Source organism: Copadichromis virginalis, linkage group LG7 (assembly GCF_057382275.1).
Source record: "Copadichromis virginalis isolate Kocher_CV1m ecotype Utaka linkage group LG7, C_Virginalis_male_GT1.1, whole genome shotgun sequence".
NCBI classification, from domain to species: domain Eukaryota; kingdom Metazoa; phylum Chordata; class Actinopteri; order Cichliformes; family Cichlidae; genus Copadichromis; species Copadichromis virginalis.
In genome coordinates, this window is record NC_140624.1 from 16,998,945 (window position 1) to 17,024,204 (window position 25,260).

General features: G+C 39.4%; 2 protein-coding genes across 4 annotated transcripts; one reads left to right on the forward strand and one right to left on the reverse strand.

Moving 5' to 3' along the window:
- Positions 1 to 910: 910 nt before the first annotated feature.
- On the forward strand, positions 911 to 19,163 carry LOC146704811 (solute carrier organic anion transporter family member 1C1-like). Of its 2 annotated transcripts, none has more exons than XM_085462202.1 (15): positions 911 to 1,024; positions 5,654 to 5,808; positions 8,817 to 8,958; positions 9,501 to 9,633; positions 9,808 to 9,929; positions 10,863 to 11,009; positions 13,177 to 13,275; positions 13,469 to 13,717; positions 14,003 to 14,167; positions 14,811 to 15,006; positions 15,202 to 15,367; positions 15,575 to 15,759; positions 15,934 to 15,998; positions 16,327 to 16,444; positions 18,645 to 19,163. In XM_085462202.1, exons 2-15 carry the CDS (start codon positions 5,713 to 5,715, stop codon positions 18,868 to 18,870), a joined length of 2,109 nt encoding a protein of 702 aa, XP_085318328.1. In that variant the 5' UTR covers positions 911 to 1,024; positions 5,654 to 5,712; the 3' UTR covers positions 18,871 to 19,163. The 2 variants fall into 2 exon arrangements, with proteins under 2 accessions (XP_085318328.1, XP_085318327.1); XM_085462201.1 differs by lacking the exon at positions 911 to 1,024 and adding an exon at positions 2,519 to 2,740.
- Positions 19,164 to 19,607: 444 nt separating this feature from the next.
- LOC146704812 (B-cell receptor-associated protein 29-like) lies at positions 19,608 to 24,501 on the reverse strand. Of its 2 annotated transcripts, XM_085462204.1 has the most exons (8): positions 22,709 to 24,501; positions 22,194 to 22,300; positions 21,911 to 22,011; positions 21,652 to 21,799; positions 21,409 to 21,544; positions 21,064 to 21,160; positions 20,795 to 20,895; positions 19,608 to 20,709 (listed from the first exon to the last, which is right to left on the reverse strand). In XM_085462204.1, exons 2-8 carry the CDS (start codon positions 22,283 to 22,285, stop codon positions 20,674 to 20,676), a joined length of 711 nt encoding a protein of 236 aa, XP_085318330.1. In that variant the 5' UTR covers positions 22,286 to 22,300; positions 22,709 to 24,501; the 3' UTR covers positions 19,608 to 20,673. The 2 variants fall into 2 exon arrangements, with proteins under 2 accessions (XP_085318330.1, XP_085318329.1); XM_085462203.1 differs by having other exon boundaries at positions 22,194 to 24,501.
- Between the last annotated feature and the right edge of the window lie 759 nt (positions 24,502 to 25,260).

Sequence of the window (25,260 nt, forward strand, 5' to 3'; positions counted from 1 at the left end):
TTGACAGACTGACAAGAATTTGATACATATGTGAGGAACAGCGTTGCATAATGGGCACAGAGAATAAGCACACCATTCCCACCTGACAGCAGCTGTAAGAACTGGAAGCACATTAGATTCGATTACAGGCAGAATTATAGAATATTTTTAAACCTTCGCTACATAATTTTCACGTTATACTAACAATGAAGCTATATGGGGCGTTTTTGACATATTCAGTAAAAGCTACATAGGCCAGGTGTCCCCATGGCAACAGAGGAATTTAAGAGATTAGGTCCCTCCTGTGTTGATAGGCACAGTGAGGAAATCATGACTTAATTTATTGATTTTTAATTATTTTTTATCAAGGGGACAAACACTGAAAGCACATTTGAACCTTTGTTGTTTGTGCAGACTTTTACTTTTGTCTAAATTAGTTTGCCTGTTTGTTACAGAGCATGCATTTTTTTTTCTGAGGCCAGTAAGAAAAGCAGTCTGAAGTTGAACTGACATTTTATCCTACATCTTATCCTATTCACGTGATACATGTCTAGGGTCAAGGCAAGTTCACTGAAATGTCCAATTAGTTTTCAAGCAAAGAACTGAATCTCGATCGAAAACTTGATTGAATATTCACTGTTGCTGGCCTACTTTTAACAGAACTGACTTTTCCAGGATTCACTAAGTTTCACTGGATAGAAAAGTATACAAGATTTGTCCAGTGCTACCATGAACACCAGACCTTAAATAGCCAGACTCACTATAACTGAGTAATAGTGATGGGTCGTTCGCGAACGAAATGGCTCTTAGAGCCAGCTCTTTGACGTGAACGACGCGAGCCGGCTCCTTATCGCGAGCCGTCACGTGGGTTTTCTTTTTTTTTTTCTTTCTCTCAGCCTCTCTCGCACTTTTTTTCCGCTTCACTCTGCACGCGAGCCTTGTGCTTTACGCTGGGCAGAGGGGGGAGGGGCGGTAGTTACACTCAGTAGCACAGGAACAGAGCCAGAGAGAGAGAAAGAGAGGCAGGGACAACAACATTAGAAAGGTATAGTAATCATCCACAACTATTTTCAGTTGCAGATGATAAAGGATTGAGAAAGTTTATTCATGCAGGTCCATATGACAGAGAATATGCATGTTCTTTTAGTTTTCATATTATAATTTATATTTAATTGTGTTGTGGTTTGCAGTGTTTTGTGTTCTTTTCACTTTAAATTTGTGAAAGGAAAAAGCTGAAAATTTAAATAGTTAAAACTTGAAATGTGAATAGTTGATTTTTGTATTATATGATTTATTTATTACATTTTATGTGGAGTGAATAAATAAAAGTATATTTACGGTGGCCCCTAGAGACAAAGCACATACAAACTTCAAATCACGTACGAACTCTGAAGCATGTACAAACTCCAAAACACGTAAAAACACGTACAAACTCCAAAACACGTAAAAACTCCAAAACACGTAAAAACACGTACAAACTCCGAAGCTCGTAAAAACTCAGAAGCACATAAAAACTCAAAACACGTACAAAAGACAACAGAAGTGCTCCAGGATGCTGGGCGCAGTGTTGAGCCTTTGTTATCTTGTGGCTACACAAGCCAGCAAGTACCAACGACCGGATTTGGTGTGTGGTAATAACAGGTAAATGAACTTTTTTTTAAATTATTTGAATATATATATGAGTGCCTGTGTATAAATACACAAACAATACACACATGCTTTCAATTGTGTAATTTAAGTGATCTAGTAGCTCGGCTTTGGAAGTTCAGTTCATGCTAGAAATGTGTTTTGGAGTTTGTACGTGTTTTGTCTCTAGGGCCACCGCATATATTTATATATAAACATATATAAATAAAACCACTTGTTTTTACGTTAGTAATTCCTTTTGTGCATAATTTTATATTATTGTTAATAATAAATTAATTAAAGCAACAAAACAACCTGAAGAGCCGGTTCGGAGCCGAAAGAGCCGGCTCTTTTTAGTGAGCCGAACCGAAAGATCTCTAAAAAGAGCCGGAAATCCCATCACTACTGAGTAACACAGTCATGGTTTGATCAACAAATGCGCAGTGAAAACTGCTGCATTATTTAGTATCTGCTGTAATTACAAGTAAGAACTACGCCATCAGACTATTATCAGCTTAATGACAGTATTATGCACTTCATTTGCATTTGTCTGTGAACGTCGAATTGTTCACCTTTAGTGTCTTCACCCCTTGAAAGCTGTAAACACTGCATACTGTTCAGCGACTGGAAGCCACTGGCAAATAATCCATGCACTATTTGAGCGGAATTATGTGAAAAGCAGAGCGGCTATTGCATTTTTTTGCGCCAAATTTGCGTCACAACAGGTCTAATCTATTAGATAATCAACGCAGAAATTCACGACTTAGTTATTTGGGTTGCTTGACCTACCTGCACTCATGCACCCATATGTAACGTTTGACAGCCTGCAGATTACTAGGGCTCAATGAAACGCAGGCTGGGCATAGTTTTGCTCCCCCCCCCCCCCCCACTCTGTTCAGGGTATATGCGTGCTCCACCGAAGATCGTGCTCAGTGTCTACCGTGTCCAGCGAAACACGCTGTTCTCCCTTCATAGCCTAAGAGCACACCGTGTGAGTGTAGGCGACTTAATGAGGAGAGACTGAAGATTTTCTTTTAAACCACTGGATGTCATTTCATCTCCTCTTTGTGTGCTGAATAAGAAGTAGCCTCAAATACGTCGTTAGGAGAGAAAGCTTTGAAGCCCCCACAGTTGGGTAAGTATCATGATGTTCTTTCGAGTTATTATCCCCAGTCATTCATGAGAATGAGAATATTCCTTTCTTGACGTATGTGTGTATTTAGTGGATAATCAGCGGTATAATAATAGCTGTAGATTCAAGTGACAAGAAAAAAAAAGCCCCAACAGAAAACTGTCAGTGAAGCTTCAACTGTGCATCATCAAACACTTAAATGGTGCAGTGCACACAGCTGTCTGCAAGAACAGCAGGTGATTTGGAGAATTCGGTGAAAGCTTACTGAGTACACAGTGATTAATCAACCTGCACGCACTGCCACCGATGGATAATTAAACAGGGGTCACGTGCTTACCATCATTTGAAGTTTCTCGGTGTTTTGAGCTCAGCTTGATTAAAAGTGTTTGCTTTTCGCTCGGTGATCATTTGTCTTGCGCAACTGAAAGCGCAAAAGATCCTGGCGTGTTTTTCCACAGTGAAACTGTAACAGAGCAAAGAGCCTCACACATTCATATCACTGATATTTGTAGCATCAGAAATGCAATTTCTGTAGGTGTGTAACCATTAATCACTGAGATTCAATAAAGGACCTGCCAACAGATGGCACTTGGATTCACCAGGACCTTTAGAGAGAAGGCGGTATGATTGTACAAAAGGAATGCTTCCTATCAACATCTCTATCGGAGGAAACTTAAACAGGCTTCAAGCCAAACATATGAAATGTTTGGGGGATTTTGTGGATGTTTATGCACACTAATGATTGAGAAACCTTTCATTACACACAGGGGGATCTTTGTTGTGTGTGCAACCTTAATTGGTCGAGGTTTTATAAAGAAAATGTAGCTTTGCCAGTGCAAAACATGAGTGTGGGCATTTGTATAGTTTCCAGACTAGCTGTGTCAAAAGAAACTGCTGCTCCACTGAATGTCTGTCCTTGTTGAGTGAGTGTTTAAGCCTTTACATCTTCAGCCCTCTCAGCTTTTTTTTCTGTAAGACAGAAAGGAGTAGTTCAAAGCCATGCTATGGTTCAGTGCACTCAGTGAGAAGTTCACATCACTGAACAAGCATCCTGGCCCTGCTGTCTCTCATTCTGTGTCATTTGTAACACTAGACCACATGCCACACACAAGGTTTTTTCTTTATATTTTTATATCACCAAGTTGTTGCTTCTTCGTCTCCCCAGGATGAAATAGCCAATTTGGTGTATTTACTGAGCTGCCCTTCATCCATAAATCAGCTGCTTGTATTTTCCATTAGCTTCATGAATGAGCTGTTGTTCCTGCTGACGTGAATGCAGTTATATGCTGTCATATAGTGCTCGCATTATGAAAACACTGCTTCTTTTTTTGCATCATGAAATCATTAACATAATGTCCCCAGTGTTTAAGAACGAGTGCTGCTCTTCTGCTTGACTTACTCTAAATATTATTTGCAGTCTGTTTTGAAGACTGTCAGATGAATTCGCTATGCTTACCTAACGGCGACATTTGGAGAGTGGCTCACACATTCATTGTCTTTATCCGCTTTTTTAAAAAACAAGGGTGTGGGGATTTTTTCCCCTTTGAAATACCATTCAAGGAATTGCACTAGTCATTCTTGTAGTTCAAAAAGCTAACAATCGTGAATAAGAACAATTAACTGAAAGCAGATTTGATTGAAATCTGGTGTACAAATTTGACAAAAATTGATTGACTAGATCTAACTAATAGTCACATTTATACCACACACACATTAATTTATCGGTTCTGGAGATTTTGTAGATCTTGTAAGTCTCGTGTTGATCAAGGAAGAATTTAAGCATAAAAATGTGGAAACTTAGAAGTGGTATTGTTTAACAAATTCTTAATTTGATGCCAGCATCAAGTCTCAAAAAAGGGCATATAGGGCTGTGCCCTACATTTTTCATAGCAGGCTTGTACAAGTCATTTTATGAGTATTTCTTTAAGTTATGAAAGCTACTTTCATCTGCTTCCTTATTCATAAGACGTCACCCCAGCAGGTTGTTCCACATGATGTAAGCCCGAAGGGATTTGTGTCTCCTTCCAGGATTGAACCAGGGACTCTGCAAATGCTGTTATCCACTTATTTCCTTAAGCTATAATAACCCTTAACAATAAATATTCCTGGACAGGGCATATATTACTAATATAACTGCTAAAATAGGAAATGGTATTTCTATAGTTAAATGCCATGCAAGGTCTTTGGCACCAAAATCCATGCAATTAATCCAAGCATTGATATTTTCTAATCTTGATTATTGCCCAGTAGTATGGTCGGGTGGTACAATGGAACGGATTAAGAAATTGCAAATGTTACAAAACAAGGCAGCAAAAATGATTTGAATGGTTGTCAGCGTAGAACAAATATTGTAAGAATGCATAAATGTCTTAAGTCAGTTAATTGTAAAATTTAGATTTCTTTATTCTTTACTTGTATTTATTAGAAATATTATTGTTACAAAGGTAGTAATTCATTTGTATAAACACTGTATTTCAGTATAGACAGAATATGCTACTAGTTAGGTTAGTTAGATTTTTGTTACCCAAACCAAGAACTAGTTCAATCAAAAGAACAGTTTTGTATAAGGCTATGGAAGAACTGAATTTGTTACCAATGCAGATAATACAAGAAACCAGTAAAACTGGATTAAATAATTGGAACTGGATTTGGTCTGACTTTTGACCAGTGTTAAAAATGGCAACATGAATTTGAAATATTGTCTGTGCACTGTAGTAATGATGGTAAATCAGTCTTATCTGTGCAAAGGTTAGGTGATCAATGCTTACCCTGATACGAGACCTTTGCATTATCAAAATGTAAAGCTGCGTTGCAGCAGCTGATGGGGATCTTAATAAACTAAACTAGACTAAACTGGTTGTTGTTGCACAATAGTGGCTTGGTATGTAATCTCTAAATCTGACTTCATTCCAATAGGCCCAAGTGAGAACAGCTACAGTAAGTCATCAAAAGAGAAACCACAGTAGGAGGCTGCTATGAAGAAAATGGACAACACAGCCACAGACAGCTGGATTGTGGACAACAACCCTGACTCCTCCACAGTGAAAAACTCCTGTCACCCAAATCTGAAGGTAGTCTACTTTCTCCCTCTTACCGAAAACAATCTTAAGTGAGTTAATATTCACAAAAAACTGGCATCATGTATTTTTAATTTCTAAATATTAAAAAATATATATAATTCTTTTGTTCTCATTCTTAAAAAGTCCAAACATCAAACTGGGAGGACCTTCCTTTCTACGTTTCTTTTATAAAGCCTGTAATTACACATGAGACCAGCCAACGGAGACGGTTATGTTTACCAGAGAAAAGTCATATGAACACGTAGAAATCATTTCAGCCAAAATGGACAAAGGCCCCACATGTTTGTCATTTTCCCAAGTCATCTGACTGGCCTAGAGGGTGCACACAAATCTCTCTCTCTTCCTATCAAGTGGGGTCACGTGTGTCTAAAAGACACAGAGTAGATTCATTAGTTGGCGGCACTCATTTATGTGCTTTCATGTGTAAAAATGGTAAATGGTAAATGGCCTGTATTTATATAGCGCTTTTACTAGTCCCTAAGGACCCCAAAGCGCTTTACATATCCAGTCATCCACCCATTCACACACACATTCACACACTGTGTAAGTAAATGCTACTACTCGAGATAACTCTTCAGCCAGTTTGTGTAAAAACACTTTATCACACTTTTTTCTCTGTGTTGACGAATCTATCAAACACCTACTTAAAATCTGAGTTAAGTGTAGGGCATGTAAGCCTTGTTAATGACCATGCGAGGTCTAGTGCAACAGCTCACGGTGCCCTTTGGACTTGGTATTAAGTCGCTGTGAAAAATTTCTTAGACAAAGTTTGTGCTTTTGTAAAAGAGGTCTGAAAGGAGGTTTTGTACCTCTTTATTGGATTATGAGGCACACTGAGCAATAATTAAAAAGCTGCTTAGTGAACTGCTTAGGTAACTACAAGAAACAGTTACATGGAATTCCAGTAATGCTGCTTTTTTCCTCTGTGTGTGCTTTCCATTTCTGCATAGTAAAGCTATAACAAACCTCTCAGCTGGTTCTACTGATACAAGCGGTCTGCATACTTTTGATCTGAGCAGTCTCCATGCTTGTTAATCTCAGATTAGGCTTGTCCTATGTGCATGTGTTCTATGTCACTTGCAAACACTCTGAATATTCCAGTTGACTTTGCATGAAACTCTCGTTTAGATTCTTGTTGAAATGTGTTTCATTTGTCTAGTAATGATTTACAGAGACAAGCCACCAGAGATTTGGCTTTAGTTTTGTGGAGAAATTTCAGTGCTTGTCCAAATTTCAGCGTTTTCTTTTTAAATTAGTGTTAAGATTTTCTTTATGTGAAACGTTACCTTTTCTTCAATGTACAAAACAAAAATGTTTCTGTAAGCATATTATCTGTTTTTAATAGAGGTTTCAATAAATGTTAAATGGTAAAATTTAATGTGTTATTAAAAAATATAGGTTAAAAAAATTCTTGAAGAAATTAATACAGAAAATTCCTTCATTTTTAAAATGTACATTGTACCATATTTATACAGATTTCTTTTTACTGTGTTGGTATATATAAGCTCACGGCTGATGGTCAGTTCCTATAGAAAAGTGTTAATGGTGAAAATTGATTCGTTTGAATCAATTCGTTTTCTTTTGCTATAAAAGGAAAAGTCCAGAGTTCATTATTTTTCACAGTGTGCAATACAAAGGGAAGCATATGAAATGGAAGTAAGTAAGTAAAGTAAAGTAAGTCTGGATTGAGTGCTGCTGCTCAAATGTGGATATAGTGACAAAGCAATATGATATCCTCAATGCCTTCAATAGAGGAACGAGAGTCTGCTAATTATTAGGGCCGAGGTCACTGTAAAAGAAAAAGAACAAGTACGCTGGCAGGGCCCTTGGATGTGGATGGTTTCCTTAAGGATCTAGCTTGGGTTTGCAGAGACTTGTGGAGGTTTTTTACTGAATGATACACGTCTGTAACGTCATGTAGCAGGGGTACTAAAGAAGAGAGTTTATGCAATAGTTGACCTTTGGAGGAACAATGCAGTTTTCACTGTGGCCATGGATCACTGGGCTGGCACTGTCTCGGAGATATTCGAACGTGTATGGGAGTTTGTCCAGCTTGTGTTTTGCGCATTTATTGTGGTGTCCTGTATGGGGTGTGAATAATGATCCTATTTATGATAATTTTGTCAGTTATGCAATCATTATGTTTTGAAATTAAACTTTAAATTGTAAGAAAAAAACAAAGTGAAAAGAATTTGATATTTCTGGACAAGTAGGTTATATTGACATATTTATTATAATGCATTTATAATGCATTGCAGTTTGTTGTTTGGAAGCAGTCTCTTCTGCTTTCACTATTTTAATCCCTTACAGTGCAGGCTATGGTTACCGCACACCTGTTTCCAATTATGTGTCCAAGGATGTGTCTGTGTCCTTGTGGGATTGGCTTCTCTAATCCTCCCTTTGTGACTGACTGTCAGTGTCCACAGGCGGCTGAGCAGAAGAAGGAGGCTGCTCAATACACTCTCTGGCCCAGCGCATATTGCCAGCTGCCCTTTTATAAAGATGTATCTGAACTGCAAATTCATGTCATACACACACACATGTATCCTCAAAGAAATGCATTCACGTGCACTGCTGTAGCTCACTGGGTTCAGCATGCAACCCATATCCCATATGCCCATATAAGACTATTGCAGAGGCCCGGGTTTAAATCCACCCCCAGCAGTTTACTTTGTCTTCCCTCACTCTTTCTTCTAGCTTTTCTCTCCACTGCTCTGTCATAATAAAGCCTTAAAACCCCCGTATAAAAGAAATACATTCACTAAGTCTTGTGATAGGTTTAAGGTTAATTAGTGCAGGCTTGTGTTTTTGCTTGTTAGTCGAACTTCATTCAGAAATTCATTTTTATTTTGTAGTTGTATTTGAATCTGCGCCTGAAAAATGAAAGAAGGAAATTATGAGATGTTTGGACTGCAGTCAAAATCAAAAACAATCATATATCCATATCAGAGCCAGTGTGCCTGACATTGTATTGTTTTTTTCTTTTTGTGTCTCTGCAGATGTTCCTTGCAGCCTTGTCCTTTGCTTACTTTGCCAAGGCTTTATCTGGCAGCTACATGAAGAGCACAATTACACAGCTAGAAAGGCGATTTGATATCCCCAGCTATCTGATTGGCATCATAGACGGCAGCTTTGAAATAGGTGAGTTTCTCAGGCTCTTTCTGTACATTTCTGTATTTGGTGGCTGTATTTGTTTATTCTCTATTTATTGTATTTTTATGATACTAATGCTACAGCGAGACTGCTTAAAGGAGGCTTAAAAGTAGAGACGGGTGACAAAGCTTATAGTTAGAACTGGATCAGGTGACTCTAAACCATTCCTTAGTTATGCTGTGGAATACTGTGAGGTCTTGAACCAGGAATATTATGACGGCATGTTAATATTCCCAATACCATTGCATACTTCCATCTCATTTAAGCTTTGAATAGTGCCTTGTTGCATACCTAACTGACTATTGAAGAGTGAAAAATAGTTTTAAGCCACAGTATGCAGACTTGGAGTAATGGTTTATGTAGTTAGTTACAGACTTGTGGATCAGAATCAGTGCTTATCAAAGATAACACATCATGTGTATGATGTAGTTAGTGAGACTTTTCATGATTTATGATTCTGAGCAGTACATCTCATGTTTGGTGCCTCTGACTCCTCTCCATCTTCTTTTCTGATCATCTTAACCCTGTAGGGAATTTGCTGGTAATTGCGTTTGTGAGTTATTTTTGTGCCAAGCTCCACCGACCCAAGATCATAGCAGTCGGGTGTATTTTGATGTCTTTTGGAACCTTCCTGATCGCCATGCCTCATTTCATCATTGGCCGGTAGGCAAAGCGCAGTGTCTGAATGCATGCATCGCTGTTCATAAATTCCATTCACATATTACTTTGATCTCTGTAGTCTCTGATGTATTTGTGCTTCACATTGTGAATATCTAACAATACCTGGTGCTTTCTCCCTTCCCTTGTTTAACAGTCACATTGGTATTTTATACGCAGCTATAAGATCGAAACGTCAATTAGATCTTCAGTGAATTCGACCAATAACCTCTCTCCATGTCCGGCAAGCTCACCTGAGTCCCTGAGGGCAGGTGACAGACCCTCTATACTGCCTTCTAGAGGTAAGACAAAAAACATTTATGTTGTTTATGACAACATGTGATTAAGGTTGAACTTTGTTTTTGCAGATACTGTTCGTGCTAGCATCGTTGCTAGGTCAGCACATGCGTGTTTATGTTTTAAGTCATTTTTGATGATGAATTGTGATAACTTGCACATATCCATGCTATAGTACTAAATGAGTAGGCTATTCATTCTGTTGGCTGTGAAATAAAAATGATACAGTACTTTTTAGAAGGTGCTATAGGTACATAAATGCAAAAAAGGTCATTTTAGCCCATTATAGGGAAGTTTCTAGGAAATGTGATGGTGTTATATCATACAAAGGCCAGCTTTTTTGAATATATATGCAGATATGAAAAGTTATCGTCATGAAATTAAAATGACTTGATACTTACGTAAAGCTTTGTAGGTGCATGAGGGCCAAAAATAGGTCCTTTTAGCCTGTTGCTTGGTAGTTTCTAAATGTTGATGTCAAAATATCTAATGCTGATAAGAACCTTCAGGGGCCTAAGATTAACCAAGTGTGTGGCCAACTTCTGATAGTGCAGGCAAAGTTGGGGGACAAAGAAACAAACATACAGACAAACAGAGAGAGATTGCGGGGATTATAGTAAGATGTGTTGACTTATTGTGATAATAGAATATTTTTCATCAATGTTTTGTTAGTGTAAATCATAATGTATAGTTTCGGCCCATCTGGCAGATGGCGAGGCCGTTCATAGTTCACACAAGTCTTCCTATTGTATTGTTCAGAATTCAACCAATCTTACACATAACAATCACCATGTGTGTCATAATCCAAACTGTTCTCAAGGTCAAGCTCAAGTTCACAGTTGTTGTTTTATGGCCAGTAACCTGCGAAATTGAGATGGATCATGAGCTGCATAAGGCTCTATGCCATTGACATTCTGACTGCTGTTTTTAAACTGCAGGCTGTGAAAAAGAGTCCAGTGTTTCCATGTGGATCTATGTCCTGGTGGGAAATATCCTGCGTGGGATTGGAGAGACTCCAGTGCAGCCTTTGGGAATCTCCTATATTGATGACTACGCACAGTCCGATAATGCTGCTCTCTATATTGGTAATCCACCTTTGTTACAGCTGATAGCTTTGATAGGAATTGGGGTTTTTTTTAGAAATTTTTTGAAAGGTTATTTTGAAACTAGAAAATTAGATACTACTAAAGATGAGTTAACCTTCTATAGATTTCTGTAATAGGAATATTCTTGTTTCACTGTGCTTTCATGTTAGGGAATATTGGATGTCTTTAAAAGAAATAAAAAAAAAACAAAAGTGCTGTCAACAGGCAGAAAAACAAAAAGTTTTGTAATGTTGTTTAAGTTGCACTTAAACAATAATATACTGCAGGGACTGTACAGGTAGGCGAACATCTGCTTATTACAGATGAGAGCAGGTTCACCCTGAGCTCATGTGACAGATGAAAAGTGGTTCTGGAGAAGCTGTGGAGAACATTATACAGCCTGTAACACTGTTCAGCATGAGTTTGATGGTGGGTCAGTGATGATCTGGGGAGGTATATCCATGGAGGGATGCACAGACCTCTACAGGCTATGCAAAATAACCATGACTGCCATTAGTCATAAGGATGAAATCCTTGGCCCTACTATCAGACTCTAGTGCAGTCAGTCCTGGGTTCCTCCTGGTGCACAACAATACCCGGCCTCATGTGGTGAGTGTGCAGGAAGTTCCTGGAGGATGAAGGACTTGATACCACTGACTGCCCCCCTCACACACCTGAGCTAAATCCAATAAAAAAAATCTAGGAGCTATTATGCTTCGGTTCATCCAATGTTGCCAGGTTGCACCTGGCCGTCTCATTAGGAGCATGCATTAGTATTGTCCTGCAAGCACGGTGGGGCCATACAAACTACTGAGCACCATTATGAGCTGAAATTTTGGCAAAATGGGCGATCGTGGCTCAAGAGTTGGCAGTTCGTCTTGTAATTGGAAGATCGCCGGTTCGAGCTCCGGCTCTGACAGTCCTTGGGCAAGACACTTCACCCGTTGCCTACTGGTGGTGGTCAGAGGGCCTGGTGGCGCCGGTGTCCGGCAGCCTCGCCTCTGTCAGTGCGCCCCAGGGCAGCTGTGGCTACAATGTAGCTTGCCATCACCAGTGCGTGAATGGGTGGATGACTGAATGTGTAAAGCGCTTTGGGGTCCTTAGGGACTAGTAAAGCGCTATACAAATACAGGCCATTTACTAAAATGGACGAGCCTCATGCATCATTTTGTCACTCTGAAAATAGCTCTTTTCCATGAAGCAATTTGGCATATTTCTTTTTTGGTAACCTATTACCTGGTCCATATCAGTATAGAGATCCAGATTATTTTTTCCCCCAATGAGATCTGACATGTTTTCGAAGTGTTCCTTTAATTTTTTGAGCAGTGTATTTGAGCCATTCCTATTGTATAAATAATATAAATATAAATAAAATTGAGGGCAGCACGGTGGCACGGTGGTTAGCACTGTTGCCGCACAGCAAGAAGGTCCTGAGTTCAATTCCACCATCAGGCCGGGGTCTTTCTGTGTGGAGTTTGCATGTTCTCCCCGTGTTTGCGTGGGTTCCCTCCGGGTACTCCGGCTTCCTCCCACCGTCCAAAGACATGCAGCTTGTGGGGATAGGTTAATTGGACAATCCAAATTGTCACTAGGTGTGAATGTGCGAATGAATGTGAGTGCAAATGGTTGTTTGTCCTTGTGTGTTGGCCCTGCGACAGACTGGCGACCTGTCCAGGGTGTACCCCGCCTCTCGCCCTATGACAGCTGGGATAGGCTCCAGCGCCCCCCGCGACCCTGAAAAGGATAAGCGGAAGCGAATGGATGGATGGATAAATAAAATTGGAACGTTTGTTGTATGTAAGCACAACCAAAGCAAAGATGTCAAGTTCAGAGTATGAGGGGAAAGAAAGCCCATTTTGAGAAAATAACCTTTAAAAAAACTTAATGCATCTTTATTAGAAAACACTAAATATCATCATACAGCTGCTCCATCATACAACTAACGGTGTCTGACTACAGTTACACTGTTTTTGCCTGTAGTGGCTCTCTTCATTTTCAGTTTTCAGAAGTTTTAAGAAGATTTACTAAACTATCCAGTACAGTTTGATTTCTTTTTGTTTATAGGACATAATGTAATCCATTATGATTATGATTATGATTTTTTAACGATACAGAGATTAACCCAATATATATTAGGCTATAAGTAGGTGTTTTTTGTGTGTCTCAGGTTGTGTCCAGACAATATCAATAATTGGTCCTGTCTTTGGGTACCTGCTGGGGTCCCTGTGTGCCAAAATCTATGTCGACATTGGATATGTGGACATGGGTGAGTAACATGTCATCTAACCATCAACTACATCTTTAAGAATTTGAAAAGGTAATCAGTAAAAGTAAAAAGTGATCGTTTTTGCTTCAACTCAAGTGATTAAGGAGCATGTGACTTTAGTAAATACATAATTGTGGTTAATTACAACCATAAAAGAATGAACAGCGCCAATAATGTGCTTCTATCTTTACAGAAACTATCACTATTACTCCTGGCGATGCCCGCTGGGTGGGCGCATGGTGGCTGGGCTATCTCATTGCTGGTGCCATCACCCTCATGTCGGCCGTTCCTTTCTGGTTCCTGCCAAAATCACTGCCGATGCCTGTGGAAAAGCATGACACCAACTGCACACCAGAGCAAACCAGATTTATTAAAGATTCCCCAGGCTTGAAGCACATGTTCAGACCCGAGGAGCCAGCTAATTTACATCTGATGGCCAGTGGTAGGATAGTGATCACAGTGTGCTTTATGAAAGAATGTTGATTTTCCATTTTAACCGTATTATTAAACTGACTGTGTGCAATTAATGGAATCTTAACGGCTCTAAGATCTGTTTTACTGCTATAGTATATATAATACTGTCATTTCTGTCGACAGTAAACACAAATAGAAGTTTATTCCTTCTTGTCAATGTGAGAAAATCAAAATAGTTTTAATGATAAATCAAAATAAAAGGCTGAGGTTACTTCAAGAAGTGAAAATCACTCATTTAAACATCCTTTCACAGAATTCGTCCCCACATTGAAGAGTCTCCTTGGAAATCCTGTGTACACCATCTACTTATGTGTGACCATTGTTCAGTTCAACTCTCTCATTGGTATGGTCACCTACAAGCCCAAATACATTGAGCAACACTACGGCCAGTCAGCTTCAAAAGCCAATTTTCTCATGGGTGAGCAAGATATTATACTAATTTATATTGTTTACCTCATTTGGATTATTTTGTTCTTTTATCTTTGTAAGTGAGATCTTTGTAGAGCTAAAAGCTTGCTTAGAACCACTGCTGTTTGGCTGAAAAGTACCTATTTAAGGATGCAAAGTGATGTGAGCTGGATGGTAATCATAAGAGTTTCATGAGCTGGCTTTTGATCAATTTTTTATACCCCGACTCCCACTTCCCTCTTAAGTAAATGCTGCAAATTCAAGATGACAACCTGGTTTACCTCAGTCCTTGGGCATTTGACAGACAAACGACAGACATTGATTTAAAAGCACTTGAGGCAATCAGACCAATTAACATGTCTCCCTGATGCGAATGGAGACAACGTTGCCTTTTTTGTCCCCTGTAACCGAGTGGGTTAAGAGTACATCGGCTGATGAGAAATACGTCCCAGATCCTCTGAACCACCATAACTTATTTTCATCTTTCGCAACATGACTTAAGTAAAATATAAATGAGAGTGCTTTGATGTACATGAGTGTTCTGACTTTGATCCCTTCTGGCGAGTGATGTTGCTGCCTGATATCGCCTGTTTAAGTTCTTTCTCGATTCTCCATCCATTTAAGGATACGCTGTATTCTGCGGTGTTTCATAGGCATGATCAACATACCTGCAGTGGCCCTTGGGATGTTCTCCGGAGGGGTTGTGATGAAAAAGTACAAGCTGTCTATCATGGGAGCAGCTAAATTTGCCTTTGGGACCTCTCTGCTGGGCTACTTTCTGTCACTCCTATTCTTTGCCATGGGCTGTGAGAACGCTAAGGTCGCAGGCATCACAGTTTCATATAGTGGGTATGTAATACCTTTGTATATTTTCCTTAGTGGACTTGATAGTCATCAAACCAGGAAGTAGATTCAGAGAAAAAGGGATTGGGGTTTTATTTATTTAATCTGCCACTGTTTTTAATTCCATGGCTCGTTTTTCTTGTCTGATCGATGTTTTAAAAGGGCTGACAATCACATGCCTTTTTTTTGTGTCACATGCAGACTGGGGGGCTTATCTTATCAGGAGCAGTCTCTCATCTCTGACTGTAATTCGGATTGCTCGTGCACAAGCAGAGAGTGGGATCCAGTGTGTGGAGAGAACGGGATCACCTACGTGTCCCCGTGTTTGGCTGGATGCAACTCCTCCACTGGCTCTGGCAAGAACACGGTCAGACACACACCACTGCCCTCGTGAAACTTGCATGCTTTTCAGTAAACGCAGCATGATATTCAGGCTTGATTCTCAATTTTCATTCATATCGTACCGCAGAGAAGCATGTGACATTTCCGTGATTATTTACAGACAGAACAAGTGTTTCCTGCTGTGCCGCAGCTCATTTATCACTGAGTCACACCTTGTTTTCTTTTCTGTCAGGTGTTCAACAATTGCAAGTGTCTCGCGGTGGCTAATACCCAACCAGGCAACTTGACAGCCAGCCTGGGTCAGTGTCCACACAGGGACAGCTGTGAGAAAGTCTTTCCATACTTCCTGGCTATGTCTGTCCTCAGTTCCTTCATCATCTCTCTTGGGGGTACACCTGGCTTCATGCTGCTTGTCAGGTCTGTCATATTCTGCTTTTGTGCCTTAAAGCCACTTTTTGCTGTAATGTTGTTTGTATTGTTCTGAAACGTCTCCCTCTAAGAAATACAAACGTCATTCTTTCATTGTCATTCTTTAAGTGTTGCCAGGTTAAAAGTTGAGTCCTGTCTAATACCACAGTGTTGTTTCTAAAGGTGCATTAAACCTGAGCTGAAGTCTCTCGCTCTTGGAATCCACACCTTGGCCACTCGTACCCTTGGTGAGAACCACCTTTGCTGTTCTTGGCATACATCACTGTCTATTTCATTTACATTTCAGGCTCACAGACATTTCCCTCAAGCTGACTTTCAGCATAATATATATAGTGAGCACAGTTATTGGGAGATCACCAATAAAAATTACTTTTTATGTTAAATTAACCCAAAGTATTTAGCTTAGTACGGCTAATTATCAGTTTAGCTGTATAATTATTAATATTCAAAGTTATTGTAAGGAAGTCTGACTTGTTTAGATTGTAACGTGAGTTCAGGCGAACCGTGATTTGACTTGAAATTCTGACATAAGTTACTTTATATGTTGTAACTCAGCTGGAATACCTGCCCCTATATACTTTGGAGCCATAATTGATACGACCTGCCTCAAATGGGGATACAAGATGTGTGGAGGAAGAGGAGCTTGCAGAATATATGACACTTCAGCTTACAGGTACTTGTAAGATGCCTTTATTTTAACTTTGCATGTGATTTCTATGGGATTGGCTATCCTTCAAACTCTTGATTTAGTGACCCTGTAATCAAGTTATGTGCAAGTTATTACGCACAGCCATGAGTTATGGTTGATTTATTTAAAATGCTGAACCCATAGCAGATCTTAAATGTACCGCTGGAGGAACAGTGCATTCAAAATAAAAAGTGAAGAACAATTGTTAACAACTGTCAGACCAGTGATTTTAAACACTTTCTGGCATTGATTTCTTTTTCTTTGTCTCAGCTTCAGACACCAAAACAAGCGCATGTTCATTTTTTTTTAATCACTAATGATAAAAAGGGATTCAAGTTCAATTCTACCTAAGTAAGGATTAGCATCAGAATTCTATCAGACATTTTCATTACAAAATAATATTGATTCATTCCCCCCCCCCCCCCCCCCCCCCCCCCCCCACTGCACCAAACTACTGTTGGGGCTCTGCCCATAATCTGAAAACCACTGAACTGCACGCTGTCAGCAGTGAACTGATGGTGTTAGGCACACTAGGGAAACTATTGGTTAGAGACTTCTGCACAACAGAATTATAGCAACCATGTTTAATGACCTCCTTGCACTTGAAATGGTTGCTTCAAAGATGGAAACAAGGTCCAAGACCACTTCAGTCAGTTTTCATCTTCAGACCGACTTTGGTGAGTCAAGACCACGAAAAAAGGGCAACAGGATGGATTCAGTCAAGTATCAGTTTGTCACTGAATGGAGTCAAGTTGGCAATGACAAACAATTTGCTTGTTTACTGTGAAAAATCATTGAAAATGACAAACCTGGTTCTGTCTGTCTACATGTTTTCGTATTACTCTTACACTTTACTCTTAATGTTTTTTTCAGGGTGGAGTGATTGTACGGGATAGGTTTTTAATACATTTAAAAAAGAAAACTTGGGTGCACTCGTTTAAATTTAGTTAAATCATTCACTTAAATCTTTTAATAAGTGGCTCTACAAAACCTTTTAACTTGACGAGGCCAAGTCCTGTTAACTTCTTGTTAATGATCAAGATTGGCTACAACTGGTAGTTTCTTTTTGAACTCCTAACCACAAGTGTGCATTGAGAGTCTGCCCAGAACCTCACAGAATTAAAACAGAAATTCAGAATTTCCTCCACAAATAGTGATGTAGTTGCTGAGGAACAGCAATTTAACCACAAAGTGGCACGGGCGCTCAGCAACCCTGCTTTTATATTTCTGTCTCTCTTCCACAGCATGCCTTTTAGCCTGTCTTCCTTCTCTCTCCCCAACCGATCGCGGCAGATGGCCGCCCCTCTCTGCCGGAGGTTTCTTCCTGTTAAAAGGGAGTTTTTCATTCCCACTGTTACCAAAGTGCTTGCTCATAGGGGGTCGTTGATGGTTGGGTCGTTCTCTGTATGTATTATTGTAGGGTCTACCTTACAATACAAAGCGCCTCGAGGCGCCTGTTGGTGCTGTATAAATAAAATTGAATTGAATATAGGAACTACAGTATAATCACTTGGCAGGCAGTTGGGTCAAGCCCCCTACTGGAAAGAAATGCATTGCAGGCAAGTATTCTTCACTTGTGATCACAACATGTTGGAAGTGTGTCTGCGTTCAGCAGCAGCTGTTTGGAAACTTTCACTCGTCTTTCTGAGACTGATTGCAGTCGGTCCAAATTGAACTGCAATTCTTTGACAGGTTGCTTCCCACCAGGTGACCGGTGCAATCGCTTTGTGACAGAAGGTGGTCATCCTAGACGTTGAGGGTGTTGCCCACCCTCTGGGCAACCAGCTGCAGTAGTTACTGCAACTACATGCAAAATGCAAAAATAGTTCAGTAACATCCCTGGGCTATTACAGATTTGACCTTGTCACAGTCAGGTTTACTGCTGTGTTTTAACGGTAGTGCCTGAGAGATTGCAGTTTTGGACCAAAGTATTTTGACTGTAATAAATAAAAAGAGCAGTAATTTTACCTTTTCTTAATTTCAAGTCCTGTCTTTAGTAGAGAGCTAAGATTGTGGCATTACAACATCTTCCAAAAGGACTAGAAGAAAATGCTATTTATACAACTTTGAATGGGAAAAAGTCCAGTAGTGACTAACCTTTAGGGATTTGTAGCTTCACTTAGAGCTGGCCTAAACCGTGACGGAGCAGTTCGTACTCTTAACTGTTGCTTTTTTTTTTGTACAGGAGAGTCTACCTGGGTCTGACTTTGGGCTTGAGAACAGTCTCCTTCTTCCTTTGTATTTTGGGATTTGCTCTAATCAAAAGACATATTAGGAAAGAAGAAAAACATGTGCTGACCAATGGGAGTGCAGAGTTGGAAACACTGAGGAAAGAGGAGAACAGCTCTATACATTGTGAGCAGTTTGTACTGGCCTTGGACTGCAATCCCGACAGAGAAACTCGCTTGTGAGCCTCGGCGCATCTTCTTTTCTTCTGACTCAGCCCGACGAGCACCTCACCTCACATCTACTGAGGAAGACACACTGTGGACATTTTTCATAGCACACAGAGTATATATATTTGTAAAGGATTTGCGTAGATGTACGGTATCTGAAATTAGTCATTTTATAAAACAGTCTGATATTTCTGGAATGTGTATGTGTTTGTGTTTTTCATGAATGGAAGACTTTCATAGAAAAAAAAAGATTGTAATTGTGTTGTACTTTCTGTTCTTCATTTTTATGATTAAATGTGATAAAATCAGATTTTGCATTTTAACATTTAAGATGCCTGAATATGATGGTTTAACATACCTGTTTGTGCTGTGCTCATGGCTTTGCTTTTAGTTCATGCATGCACAGGTCTGTCTAGTGTCTCTCACACCTGCATCGCGTTTCTACTTGTGAATGAAACAATTGGTCAAGGGGTAGATCAAAGCTTGAGCAACAGGAGTAGCTCCTTGAAAGGGTATCTCCTTTCCATACAGGGTAAAACCCATCACTTCCTGTACAGATATAAGGGGATGTATTCAGTGACCTAACTGTGCCTTACAGTATGAAATTAAATAGCACAAATTCCACAGCTGTTTTATTTTTGACGTATAGTGGCTTTCAAAGCACCTTTTCTAGGTGATTATACAATCATCTACTACAAATATACAACACTGGGCCTCTTAATCACACTGATCATAGCAACAAGTTCAGGAAATATTATTAATTATTATGAAAGTTTATTTTTCATACTCATATTTATACCATCAAACTGTCACCAGAGTATGATACAGTATGTCAAGATTAGGTTTGCCCTCCTAAAGTCAGTTCAGTTAGAGCCACTAGCTTAAAAGAAGATTATTATTTCCATCTTCCATATTTTATACTTGAAGATATGGGTCTTACAACCCAAGCCTTCCCCAGAGGCAGACGAGGCAGGCAGAGAACGAGTAGAGCTCCTCATACAGAATAAAGTGGAGGTGCTATTCAAATCGGCTTCCAATTTGGCAGTAAATAGCATAGATTATATGAGATTTGTTGATAATCAGCCATCAGCTGATGGCTCACAGACATCTGGTGAAATGGCATTTGTGAGCAGCTTATATATATGTGTATGTATATGTTTTTACAGGAATCTGTGCAGGTTTCTGGAAAACTAAGTACACCATTAATGCTTTCATAGGAATTACTATAAGAGGGTAAGTAGCAGTCAGGAGCTGCTAATCAAATGCACATGATTAACTGATCAGCAAGCTTGACTAGCTCTATAAGCAGTTCTGTCAGTTTGCTGGTCTGGAGCATTCAGGTGTATGCAAAATAATGCAACAGGCTGTGAATCCCCCACAAATTAACCTCAAAGTGACACCTTCTATTGTTCACAGAAATAGGAAAAACCTAAGAGCAACATCTCAAATTACACAGCTCTCCATTCACATGTGAAATGTTCAAGTTCATGACAGCACATCCCATTACAGTGTATAGTTTATAGTGTGCATCCCATTGATGTACAATATAAAAGTCATTACAGTAACACTAACACTTTGTGTTTATAACACAGCTTAGCAGTCAGTAAAAAAAGAAACAATGCATATTCATAATGAAGAGTTACTGTAAGTTAATAGCAAGATTTGTCTATTGCACTCAGTTCAAACTTTAAACAACAATGAAGATTCAAAGACAATAAAAACAGGTCGGGTAGCAAACTAGATACAGCACACAATCGAGAGGTATAAGGAAAAAAATGTCCATGGAAGGAAGTAAGAGCTGATACTGTGTTTTAATGTTCACCAATCCTTTTTGTCTTCAGCGCTCTGAAGATTCTGTCAATTAAAAACAGGATCAATGTGGGATTAGCAGTGTGAATATACAGGAGATATTCTGTGATGTGTGTTTGTCATGTATTACCTGGAGCTGATGGTGTTCTCTGAGCAGTCTGTCATACTCCTGAGCCAGACCTTTGGCTTGTCTCCTCATTGCCTCAATATCAGCATCAGACTTACGAACAGCTACACACACATACACGCACTTAATGATTACAAATTTGGACTACATATCATAAATGCTTTTCAAAATGTATCTATTGTACAACCATATGACCAAGAGACCTCTTTGTCTACATGCTCTGCAAACGTAGGTGCAGCTTTCCATTAACGTATTTAAATTAGGTCGCTCACCCTCCTCGGCAGTCTTCAGCTGACCCGCCAGCTTTTCCACCTCCAGCTTCAGCTGCTGCTTTGCTGCTGACATGGATTTTTCCTTTTCCAGGAAAGACTAAGCACAAAGGATTCTCCTTAGTTACTGAGCTTAAGCTGATTATTTAAACAGCAGATGACAGAGCACATGTTAAGTAGAAAGCATAGGAAAATGAAATCACAGCATGGTGTGTGCCTACAGTATGCTAATGCGTGGGCATGACCCAGAAACAAACAAACAAAAAAAAGCAAAGTAATTTTTATTATGTTACTTGACAAAAAAAAAGAAAAAGAATTAAAAAAAAAAAAATTAACTCTGTTTCTCACTTGCTTGAGGGTCAGTTTGTCCTCCTGCTGCTGCTTAGCTGCTCTCACAGCATTGTCTATTTGTGACTGAAGACCTGCGCTGTCCTCCATGGTGACAGCAACCTGGTTTAGCAAAGTGGCAACCCGACGCATCATACTGTGTTGAAGTCACAAGACAGAAAAAACACAACAAAATAAGACAGTACTTCAACACGTGTGAAGGGTGTGCAGATGGAGCAAAGTAAGTGACAAAATTCCACTAACAGCCAGAGAAAGAGAGAGAAGCCAGATATGTAGAGGTTCCTCTGGGCTCTGAAAAGCTTCATGTGGACGTGGTCGTACACATTTGGGTTCACTTTAGCATCTTGCATGGGCTCAGGACCGGAATACTTCTGCACCTCGCGTAAAGCGTCTGGAAGGGTGGACAGAAACACGACCAAGTGGGATTTGAATACACTTGCTATTATTTTTTAATATCTGTCACACAAAGGAGATTATGTCTGACTCAAAAAAGCTCGCTTACCCAGGAAAAGAACAATAAGGACCATTATTATTGTAAAAAAGCATTTATTCCAGTAAGGAGATAACCAGCTCCATATTCGCCACCTGAAAATCAAACGCCACCTGCAATGTAAAGGTATAGACGGTCTGCTGGGGAAGGATTTGAATGCACTCTACTGGCTATTTGTGTGAACTGCCCGTTTGGGATGATATATCTTTTTAATTATTTCAGAAATTGTGCTCCTTAAAGCAAGTATCTAAATAAGCTTTTGATGACTTATGATATGCTTTTAAAATTGCCTTACCGCTGTGCTGATATTAAAGGCACACACAAAATAAGGTTGACTGTGATCTCTGCATACAGGAAGAAAGCCACCACCGTCCACTGGAGAGTCATTGCCACTGTGATTCTCTGCAGAGATAAGCACATTGATCTATGGGTAGTGTTTTATACTTGTGGAAATCTGTTTTGCCTCCATTGACGAGAGCATTTGTCTGATAGATACTAGCTTTTAGATTAAATTACTCTATTAAACAAGCGGAAGTGGGTGTGAAAGTGGCCAAGTATTCCTCTATTTTGATCTAAATTTCGTCTAGGAAACCAGGCACCACGCACGAGTTTCTGAGCATGCATATAAATGTGTCTACAGGCCTACAAAGCAGGCCAACAGTAGCAGCTATTCGGCTGTTTTCTCTATATGGGACATTTATATCAACATTTATACCAAGTCATTCATCACCGGCTGTTCTGAATGCTGAGCTGGAGCCTACAGCGAAATATAAATCTATGCAAAGCAAAAATATAAAGTTGTTGGCTTACCGGACAAAGTTGTATGGTGCAAAGTAGGCTACTGGAAAGTCCAGACGAGCACACATGCGCGCACACATTCACGACAGCTGCTGGGGAGCCTCAGAGCACCCACAGCCCTAAATAAAACTCTGCCGGATGGCCTCATTAGGGAGTCCCCTTTGGATTGCATCAAAACCCTTAAAGTGATCAAAAGATTAGTTTTTAGTGACAGAATGATTTCAAGAAGTTGTTTTTGTTTGCCTTCATAATGTTACTGTACAAAAGAACTAGGGGAGACCGGGGATAGTTGTAACGTGGGTCAGTTGTAACACTTCCAATTTCTCCAATCAGGGCTAAGTTTCAAATGATGTGACTCATCCTGTGCATGCCCAATTCAGTTCTGCTATCACATGTGAAAAATCAGCACATTTTGTCAAACACAGACAATTTAACACGAAAAAATGTAATTTGTATGCCAAAAAGTAAGTTTTTCTACTGTATTTCAATGTTTAATAGCATTATCTGCTTTACAGTTAAACTCATCAAATTTAAATTATGTTATTTGTATGTCTATGGGGATATATTCTGTGTAGGTCTTTAGAGCTAGTGTTTTAGCCGTTGGCTGTAATGTTAGCTAGTTCATGGCTATAGGAGTCTGGGTCAGTTGTAACAATAATGCAGATGTTACAACTTACCACACTATTACTTTAACTTATATTAAACAAGTTGGGGCAACGACATCAGCAGAGAGAGGTTCACTGGTTGCTTTTGTATATGTGGTTAATGCCATTGGCAACACAATTCCTCCACTGTTTGTGTTCCCACACATAAATTATGCAGACCTCTGTGTCAGAGATGGACCAGTAGGAAGTACTGGTAGTGGAAATAAATCAGGATGGGTGCAAGAAACAGATTTCCTCATCTTTCTGAGGCACTTTGCAAACCACACCAAGGTAAGCCATGATAAAAAGTAATGGAATTGCGATGCTGGTGAACAAATACATTTTTTCAGCTTCATTGTTATGTTTAAAATTGGTGCAAGAGTTGTAGGTTATAATGCCCACTGAGCCAATGAGGCCAAACTCAAGGAAGACCAACCAAAATTAATGAAATATTCAGTTGCAGAAAATTCCATAATTTGTCTTTTTTGGGGGGGTTGGAATATGTTCAAAAGCTAGATTTCTGCATTCTGTCACACACACACACAGCTACATAAATGGCTCTAAGTGCATTCATGTGTTGAATAAATAAAGATTACATGTTAATATTTTGTCAGTACCCTTATTTCATTGTGTTACATTTCACCCCAGGATATGTTACAACTAACCCAGACTATGGGGTTAATTGTAACATTTCACTCTTTGTGTTTGAGGCCATACCATGCAATGGGTAATTGTGCTGCAGAGAAAATAGCTGCACTATTTAATAGCCGAGACATGTAAATACTTTGCATTACATTTTGAATCCACTACCTTAAACGAGCTCCAATTTACAGACAGAAATGTCAAAAATGTTACAACTATCCCCGGTCTCCCCTACCCAGTGATCATTATATGATTATAGCAAATCATTAAAGCAAATATAACTGATGTTTTTCCCAGATATTATAATGAAAATAAACGGAATTCATATTTGCACTTCGGGTATAAATATGTTGGCTTTTCTAAATGATTTTTCTTTTCATTGAAGACTAGAAGGCCGTCCAGAAGGGGGCGATGTTGATTAAAGTTAGCTGTTGCAGAGGCGCCTGGAGGAGGACGACTTGGATATCTTTTGCAAATACTGCATTAAACTCACTCCAACACAATTCCTCATGTGATAATCAAATATAAGCACATTGAAAAGTGTGGATAAACGGTTCTATTTACAAACCAACATAATGTAAGTGTCAGTAAAATAAGGAAATACGAGCTCATTACAAAAGCAAATTGATTTCTTAGTTGATAGAATTGCTCTTATTGTGTAACCTTTAAAAAGGCTTCAGATGAGGGTTTTTTTTTGGACATTTCTTCCTCTCAAATGTACTCAGCTTGCAAAGTGTATTCACATGGGCTTCCTCTGTGAAAGAGATGGGCTGCTATCCTTTTTGACTGCATTTCTCAGGAGGGCTGAGGAGCAAAATCTTTACAGCTGCACCCTGTGATAGCTTTTGGAGAGCGGGTAAATGAGTATGACAGAACTGAATGTGCTTTGATTGCGCTCCTCTCCACATCATGTTAGAGGCTACACCCACTGTTTGTACTCATAATACATCTACAGGGAGGCATCCATAAACATGAAATTATGTACACACACCAAACATTTTATTAGAAACACCTGTACACCTACTTATTCATATAGTTATCCCATCAGTCAATAATGCGGCAGCAGTGCAGAGCATAAAGTTGTTCAACTACAGATCAGGAGCAAACCATCCATGTGGACAAAAAGAAACAAAAACACGATGGAAACAAAAACAAGCAATTACAGACATGATTCTGCAGGTTGGGCAGGTTTAAATATTTCAGGAACTCACAATAGAAATAGAAAATACTTGAAAAGAAAAATGGGAGTGAATGGCAGTTCAGTGGATGAAAATGCTT

Coding starts and splice junctions, on each gene's coding strand:
- LOC146704811 (XM_085462202.1), top strand. CDS start 5,713: ATGAAGAAAATGGACAACACAGCCACAGACAGCTGGATTGTGGACAAC. Junction 5,809..8,816: donor CCTGTCACCCAAATCTGAAG/GTAGTCTACTTT, acceptor GTGTCTCTGCAG/ATGTTCCTTGCAGCCTTGTC. Junction 15,007..15,201: donor ATCACAGTTTCATATAGTGG/GTATGTAATACC, acceptor TGTCACATGCAG/ACTGGGGGGCTTATCTTATC.
- LOC146704812 (XM_085462203.1), bottom strand. CDS start 22,318: ATGTGCTTATCTCTGCAGAGAATCACAGTGGCAATGACTCTCCAGTGG. Junction 20,896..21,063: donor GCTGAAGACTGCCGAGGAGG/GTGAGCGACCTA, acceptor ATGTGTGTGTAG/CTGTTCGTAAGTCTGATGCT. Junction 20,710..20,794: donor GAGAACACCATCAGCTCCAG/GTAATACATGAC, acceptor TTTAATTGACAG/AATCTTCAGAGCGCTGAAGA.